General features: G+C 44.4%; 1 protein-coding gene across 1 annotated transcript in view; it reads right to left on the bottom strand.

The window, feature by feature from the left end:
* Nucleotides 1–421: 421 nt before the first annotated feature.
* LOC131880451 (insulin receptor substrate 1-B-like) overlaps nucleotides 422–8,936 on the bottom strand; it is a gene marked incomplete at its 5' end in the record, with an annotated part of 9,661 nt that continues 1,146 nt past the window's right edge. Inside the window, 6 exon segments of the mRNA XM_059227092.1 lie at nucleotides 422–2,869; nucleotides 2,942–3,144; nucleotides 3,210–3,305; nucleotides 3,711–3,862; nucleotides 5,022–5,684; nucleotides 6,631–6,730. Of these exon segments, the coding sequence (XP_059083075.1) occupies nucleotides 789–2,869; nucleotides 2,942–3,144; nucleotides 3,210–3,305; nucleotides 3,711–3,862; nucleotides 5,022–5,684; nucleotides 6,631–6,730 (3,295 nt within the window). The 3' untranslated portion in view covers nucleotides 422–788.

Consider the following 8,936-nt stretch of genomic DNA (forward strand, 5'->3'; position numbering starts at 1 on the left):
CACTTATCAATGGCATTGAAGGAAAGAGGACTCGCCAAACCTGAATGCCCTAAAAAAAATATGAGAAATATTCAAAACGAATGATTGAGCTCCCACCTCCCTCAATATTTTCCCAACTGAAACGACCGGAGAAATTAATTCATTGCAAAGGTCTGTGTAGAATGGCGTTATGATTGTCATGGGCTCACAACTTTCCTGTTACATTGCATGATTTCCAATCAATAAATGATAACTAGCCTGTATAACGTGCAGAGCGGGAGGGAACAAAGAAATTGGATCTGAAGAACCTTGTTTAGATGACAGTATTGTTTCAAATGAGGCATATGCATCTGAAATTGCTTGAGAACTTGATATTCTAAGTACTCTCAAAACGACCCTCAAACCTCAAGACTTCGCCCTTAAATAAATGCAGTCCAAGTAGTAATGTTCTTGTCAACGTTTTGAACGTAAGACAGGTTTAATAGCAATGATAATATGAATAACAAATTCGTTTCACAGAAGGGATGGCAAGAGACCCCACTTATGAGAACTTCATATTTGGACTGATTGAAGCCCATGTTACATGGAACTGACAACAAGCACAACAATATCAAAGGAAATATTTGGCTTGACACCTTTATTTAGGAGGGGGAAACCGTCCTGATTATTGAGGGTTTCGTGAATTGGCTTCTGCAATAAGAACCAGATTAGCACCAGAGCAGCCTTCTCATTAGGGGAACAAGGCTAGTGGCTAATACCAAAAGACAGGTTTCTTTTGTTTGACAAAAAGTGTTGAGGGTCTTTTTCCATTAGTGATTTCCCCGGGCACCGCTTCCTCCTGGTCTCATGCTGCTGTTACTATTACTGATGTGGTTATCTTCCTCAGCGTCCTCGTCCTCATCCTCGTCCTTCTCGCCTTCACTTTGAGTTCGATGGCGTCGACGTCGAATAAAGTTTGATTTGGAAGGAACAGATCCGGTTCGATTCCGGAAGAAGGAGTCAATACGTGAGATAAAATTAGGGGATTGCCCTGCAGGTACACCGGAGGCAGCGGACGGCGGAGTCTTGCCAAAAGGAGATGGGGTTAGCTTACTGCGACTACCCCGCCCTGGAATATCCATGAAACGACTAGTGGAGCCCGTGCGAACCCGGACCGCCCCTGAGCTCGACAAATCGGAGGAGCCCTTCCCACTACTGATTGAGTAAGCTCTTTGGGGAATGTGATAGGGATGGTCAAAGTTGTTGTCGTCATCGTCCTGGCGGATATAGGACTGGGCTTTTTTGGACTGGCCTGGAGGGATCATGGGGACACCTGCCGTTGGATCGTGATTGAAGTCAGGAAAACGAGATTCGGTCGAGTTGGGCGTTCCCGAGATGACACTATTCGAGCTGGTGGGCGACATCCGGGGTCCTATTGGAATCGGGATTCCAGTCCCACTTTGAGAGTAGTCAATGGGTACATAGTCGGGGGTTTCCGCGTCCAAGGCGTCCCGGTCAATGACTGGCATGTCGATCGGAGACCATCGTCCGTCCACATCCGAACAAAACGAGTTTCTTTTACTTCCCGTCCGCTCGACACTCCTCACGTGTGAATGCGAGGTCTTCCGACGGGCTCCACCGGAGATCTCACTTCGCATGTGGATGGGTGTGCCCGGATTATGGCCTCCTAATTGTTCCTCAATTGCTCTAAGGGGCTGGGCACTGCTGGTCAGCGGCTCGGTTAACGGCCGGAAGACGCTAACTGGACTCATGACCTCGTAATCTTGCAGAGGTTCGTCCCCTTCGGGTGGAGAAAATTTGTTGTTATACTCGTTGGTGGTACGGATGTCATTCACGGAGTTGGTAGTCTGCATCTTTAGTGGGATGTCCATATTTTTCCGACTTAATTGACCTGACATTGGAGTGCTGTTGACAGAAGCTGATGCTAAAGTAGATGTGTCTACTTTTCTCGTGCGATTGGTGACGCCATTGCTGTTATTAGTATCGGTATTGAAAATGTTGTTGTTGTTGTTGATATTATTAAGATGACCAAGTTTGCTCAAGGGGGCAGATTGTTGGTTGGCTGAAATATTCGAGGCCACAGAGCTTGAAGTTACGGGACTCATAGCCATGTAATCATCATCGCCGTCAGTCATTGTTGGAGTAGCAGTTGGAGCAGATTGAGCAGATTTAATTGAAATATCGGCAGTAATCACATTCGTATTCGATGTGTTGGATGAAACTGCTGAGGCTTTACGCGACGATGATATGGGCAACGAAGAGTTTGAATCCCGAATGACGGGCTTGTCTTTTAAAATGATACTGTTGCTTCTACTACTATTGGCACCACTACCGGTCAAAGTTGTTTGGCTGGTAGTAGTGTTGTTTATGATGTTGTTCGGTAGTCCTAGGGGACTCATGACATGGTAAGCAGAGTCGTCATTGTCATCTAGGGGCATATAGGAACTTTGACTGCTTGGACTAGTAATATTGGCCTCCATGAGGAGACTTGAGGTGCCTGTATGACGTTTGAGTGAGGAAGTGGCGCTATTCGCCGCGGTGGACTTGGGAGTCATATCCATGTAGTCTGAGTCAGCTGTGGCTGTGGGCGTGGCTTTAGCATTCATAATAGACGCGTACTGGATTTCGCTATTGGTCAGAGGTGAGGAAGCGAACGAGGCAATGGCTGAGCTTGGATCTCGGGGATCGCCAGGATAGCTTTGAATGTCGACAGGGGTGTACATGACATGGTCTGAATTGGTTCTTTGATGTGACACCGTCGCACCACCTCCGGAATGGATCGGGTAATCGAGATGCGAATCCATTTGTCTTAAAGCTGCCGGATCAATACAAGACTCTGCTGAGCTCTCCTCAAATATTGTGTCCGTGACTGGAACATCATTGACGGAAGCTAAAAGAAGCCGAGAGAAATGGCCATGTACAATGTTAAATCTTATTTCAACGTAACAACTCGAAACCGTACTCTGACGTGTGTGGAAGTAATCGGCCTCATCTATGGAGTTGGACGAGCCCGCCGACTCTGAGCTGACATAAGACCCTTGATTGGGACTTAATGGGGACCCTGAAAGCAAGGAGACGGACTTTCCACCTCCACCGCGCATGGATGATGGACCCCAAGTACGGCCGCCCCTATGGGATTCCATGTGATTGCCCTCGCTTATAGTTCTACGAAGAAGTTCACAAAATGGTGATCCAAAATCATGACAGAACCGGCCTTCTTAGTTACATACCTCGTTCGCGATTGAAGAGAGGGCTCAATATAGGAAGTTGGTTGAATGGAAGGCTTGGGCATCGACGTGCCCGCTCTAGATTTATCAATCTTTGACCTAAAATAGATTCAAACAGATGTATGAAACGACCAGCATAGTGGACCCAGGCGCATGCTTCAGTTTCCTTTGGGCACATTAGTATGCTGGTGGATCGCTTGTCGACATCACGCCAGCGACAGTATTTTCATGTGCATGCTTTGAATGACTGAGACAGTTTGAAAACGTATGTTTGACATGTTTAATTGCTCTTGCGCGAACACGACACTTCGGAAAATCGATATCGACGATATCGCTTGGATTGCAAAGAAGGTTAAAACGTACGAGCAACGCAAAATAAAGCCGATGATTGATTACAATCAGAAGCGAGTTCTAGGGGAAGCACGTGACTCAAGCTCAGCGGACAAGAGACAACAAAGAAGCTTCAAAGTTTGCGAGTGTTTGTTTGGGTCTAAGGATACTTACAATGACTCAGATCTTCGCCTGATGTCCTCAGATATTGACGATGTGTTCAGACTGGTACTTGAAATATCATGACGATGATCTCGACTTCGAATGGCGTGGGAGTTTTGACGAGACGAGGCCACATCTTTGGCATTGCGCATTGCATGGTTGGCCTGAAACATGAAAAGTCGGGTCCGATTATTTCTTTTCTCAATGTGCACCTATTTTCTCCATAAAAGTTTGGGTTGATAGCCTTATTCGAGCACTAAGATGAGCAAATCTAAAATAACAACAACAGAGGTATGCGTCTGTTCTTGAACGATCATATCGCAATCTTCATTGGCCCTGCTAGGAAGGAGTTGACTTACGTACCTAAATGCAATTTCCAGGTGGAAAACATCTGTTCAATTCGTCTTTAAATGGTAGCGTGCAAAATACAGCAGGAAATGCACCAGCCAAGTCTAAATTTAACTTAACAAGTGCAATTAGATCAGGCATAGTGCAATCAAACCCTTCGAAGAGTAACAAATCCAACAATACATGTGTGGACATAATCTGCTTATATATATCTGGTATACTCACTAAGACTGACAAGTACTTTTTTCGTCCAAAAAGAATTAGTCCAGTATAACCTCTGCTGAACTAAATGCTAAGAGAGGCTACACCTGAACACCTCGTAAAATGAGGGATCCAAGCTTGTTAATATAATTTGGAAACTAGAATCGCAATAGAGGGGACTTGATGAAAATGTGACAGCCATTTTCTCTTTGCGGTGACTCTTTGCCTGAGGAAATGGCTAGAAGTTCCATTACATCAAGCAATCAAAATAACGTGACAGAGATGATTTCTACTACATTGGTTGAACTTGATCATTGATTGATTTCTGATAGTCTGAATCCATACAAGCTTCAATTCTTCAATCAATCCATTAGGGTGCGTTTCTTCTTTTACTAACGTCAGGCCCCGATGATCCAAGCGCATAATAAAACAATTAGGGTTTCTCTCCCATGTTGAATTCTGTCTCAATCACTTCATTTCCTTTTTGCGACTCCATTTCCCCCTCTTTCCATTATCATTCAAACATCTGACTAACGGTATGAGTCGTGCATGCAAGAACGTCTATCTCTACAGAGACAGAACTACTGAATGGTTTTCCTTAGAGTCAATGTGCCATTCAAGCTAGTTTCTTTTTGGTCTAATCCAATCGTACCAGCAGTGTAATATTCAATTTCAGACAAACCCTCAGCTGGTTTAAACAACCGAATCAATATCTCTGGGGCTCGAAATCAAGCTATTCTTGTGTAAATTACCATTTAGTGTGGACGTGCTTACCGCATTGTTCAGGGTGACTGCATTATCCTTATCATCACATTGAAGGGTTAGGGTTCCGGCACCCGAGGGCGAACTTCGCCCTGTTTGGAAATGGAACATCCTATCACTGCACATATGAGATCGCACACTTTCGAGGCGGAATATCACGGGTTTCAATTGTCCCTGTGGGAAAAACCTCAAGTCCTCAGGGGTGACACATAAGCGGTGGGGACCGCTCATCAGGTACGTATTGGACGAATCCTCGGCCTTGAAGTACTTCACTTGCACGGGGAACACTTGGTCATAATTAGGCTTCGGGATCTTGCCGTCCGCCGAACGACCTTTCTGCAGGCTCAGAAGGTGATCCAACCAAATCTTGAGCTCGAGCTCCTCCTCGAACACAATGGAGAGAAACTCGTGCAGCGATACCACGTCGATCACGTACTTGAACTTTTGATCTCGGCTCTCACGCTGACAGATATTCAGACACTCGTCTAAGATATACTCGTTTCTAGGTGGTTTGTGGTCGCGCCAATTCTTCTCGTTCTCGTGATACTCCAGATGAGCCGGGTGGGACCCATCTTCCGAGGCCGAGTAGAGGACAAACCATCGCTTTTGTAGTTTCTTCAGTTTCCTGAGACTAGCCGAGATCACCTTTTGGGCCTCAATGTCTCGCTTGGCATACTGAAAACGGAAATTTCAAATTATAGCGGGGACTCTCCAAAATAAAACATTAGTCGCCCTTGAGGCTCTAACGAACATACAACCAGTTCACGTTGATGCAAGATGGAATATCAGCTGATCCCTAGACGAACTGACGTCAGTAAAGTGAAGGGGTTACATTCTTCCGTTCTTTATGCAACGTTTGACGTAAGTGTCCTTAGATTTCATTTCACTATCAGCGTTCAAAGGCCAACTTACGTACGTACAGCAAACGCGAGTAGTAATAGTACGCACTAAAGTAATAGAAAGCTGGCATGCTTCCTAGATACGCATAAAAAACACGGAAAACGAACAGCGTCCTTCAAAACTTGCTTTTAATCCGACATGTTTTAGCTTGATTTTTCCAAACACATGACTCGACACAAAAAAAAAATGCTTGCGAAATGAGTCTTAGAACAAAAAGTGTCAGAAGGCAGGAGGCATGAATAATCAATTGCTCAAGTCTTCTTTTACCACATCCTCAAGGGAGATAGAGCGAGCCAGCTACTCTCCAACATTGACATATTTCTGCCATATCAGTTCACTCCTTCCTTGGTTTCGCGCTTGTACGAAGTTTTCGTTTGTTCAGTTATTTTGGGATCATGAATGGCTCAAGGGAAGAAGACGAGACTACTACTTTCCAAAGCTTCTTGGTCAGTGGAAAGAGATTTACGTCACACAGACAGCTTGCGGAAAGTGACGGATGTCCGAATGTTTTGCTTAGTGTGACTTCTCGTCACAAGGTCAAAATCAGATATCCGCCTAAAAGGATGAAGGCATCCGAGCAATAAGTAGCGAGAGAGAGAGAGCTCATGCCTATATGTATGTTGCCGATTTCGCAAAGTCCACATATTCAATCACGAGATAAGGAGTTGCAGACACTGAGTTAACATGGATAAAAAAGATAGAGCCAACTGACCGTACTTACCTCATGTTGAGTGCGGCTTCGAGACCGATTGGAGGATATGAAAGGGAAATTGAATTTTTTCTCTGTCCACGACATCTTCTTTTTCCTTTTGAAGTACTCGCTGAAACAACGGGAGAGAGTGATTGTTGAAATCGGATTTGATTTTTTGAGTGTGTGCACTTTGCCATTTTCATGTCGTCCAATGCCTATCAGGTTTCACGCACTTGCAATCCCAAACCTTGTTTTCGCACAAATAACGTGAATGGAATCAATGCTTCCCTCTGGAATTGAAAGGAGTACATGAGCCCAGCCAATCCGCCTAATTGCTTTGTTTGCTGGATCAAAATTGTAGAATCATCATGGGTCTTCAATACAAATAGAGCGTAAAAAAGCCCGTTTACTTTCATTCATTGTGGCAAACGACGAAAGAGATAAGCTAGCTGTGAGGACACTGAAAAAGACTGCCTATCGTATATAAACGTACTGTGGTGAAAGAAGAGCCCAAATCTCTCCAAATATCGAGCAAGACATTGAAGGAGAGTGTAGGTAAGTAAGTACATAAGCACGTTAAAAATGGTGTGCCACACCAAAGGGCCAATTTCCGTTTGATTTATGACATTTTCTGAATGAGCAAAATGTACCTTGTCACTTTCTTCTCGAGCCACACAGGGACGACACGAAACCATTGAAAAAAGGTACGTAACCAATTTGAGGATGTAAATCAAGATAATTACAGCCGCTTTTTGCCCTTTGAAACCAATCGGTGTAGCCCAGGTTAAAGTACATTTGTTCATCCACTTCGGCAGACATTCAACACTTTCTGGAGGGGGACTTCCTCACCATAATTCAAGGTAAAAGGTAACGTCATAGCCAGCAATTTATAAGCTTATGGACTTCGATGCATCCAGAAACTTCCTCTTCGTGGTGATGGTTGGTTTGGAATATCCCTCTCCTTTCATGTTCATTCATTAGCAATGTCCAGAAATTTAGAGGTCCTTCGAACAAGTAAAAGTACAATTGAACCAAGGAGGGGTGAGGATGCGAAGTGTTTGTACACAACCAAATCCAAGTAATTGGCTTGATATCAATTACCTGACAATGACTATTGAGTAAAGGCCTTTGCGATCAATAAACCTTGAACTTGCAACAAAATTTATCCACTCAGATGAACTTAATCAAGACAATGAAGATCAAGTTGATCAAAGGCTGGGTTTGTTCCCTGTGTTTTGCGTTCTTACACCTGCAAGTGCTCGTTGTCTATGGATTAATCCTGGCTTCCAAAGAGCGAAGACACCCTCTGGATATGAACTCTCTCGTCACTCTACCAACATCATTCTTCCAAGTAAATATAACACTCATTCATTCTGAGTATTGGATATTTATCTCGAGAGATGGCTGTCGGACTAGGGGCTTCTCTGCTTCAATTTTCAAATGGAGAAGAGCGGACATTAGAATTCCGTCTGATAATCAGCATTGTTCTAATTCCAAGCATTAGTTATGTACACACCCCAAGTTCTCTCTTTACGTACTTAGTGTGTCGCTCTTCTATTACAGTGTGTGTAGCACATATTCTGGGCTTTGCGCCTCATTAATTGTCTTTGCCTTCATTTTCATGAAGACCAAACCCCCTCTTTGAAAAGAAATGGAAAACTTCGAGGAATAACGAATGAATGTGAGCCTTAAAAGGAGCTTCCAGAGAAAGGAAGGTCGTTTTTGACGTCAAGTTTATTGGGGTAAGAGTAATGACGTCACTCTATGTCGTTAGTCTGAGAAAGGTCAAATAGTATAGCATTCAATGAGTTGGTAGTACACTTAATTTTCTGTCAAACTCATAATCTGTACTCAAAGGTTTTGAATCCCCATTTGAGTCTCAGATGATGTCTGTCACTTTCATATGCGGACTTCACTACTACACACGTTTTCTTACTTATTTGTTTGTTCATCACTTGGTAATGAGTACACGCGTTAATACTGGACACTTTCTAGAAGTTGTCAAACAATAACAAGTGAGTAATANGAGTGTGGGTGCCTGAGTGCGTGTGTCGTGTGGTTCTTTAAGGGATGTTATGTCTGTGCCTCTATTGCGTCGCAGTTTTACAAATTCTCAAGCTCGATAGGGCAGAACGACGACGCCCGATGCCTTCGCCGCGCGCCGCCCTGGGGTCCAGAGGGTTTCTTCTAAGGGGCGGGCTCGCCTTGGATTCGGCCGCCGCCCACGAATCCCACCTTGAGGTTGGAAAAGAGGGCGAACCTGGATGGACGAGAGGAGGAAGCCAGACACGGGGAGACTACTTGCGAATGGAGAGTGGAGAGTGAGGAGACTCTAT

Source organism: Tigriopus californicus, chromosome 5 (genome assembly GCF_007210705.1).
Source record: "Tigriopus californicus strain San Diego chromosome 5, Tcal_SD_v2.1, whole genome shotgun sequence".
NCBI lineage: Eukaryota > Metazoa > Arthropoda > Copepoda > Harpacticoida > Harpacticidae > Tigriopus > Tigriopus californicus.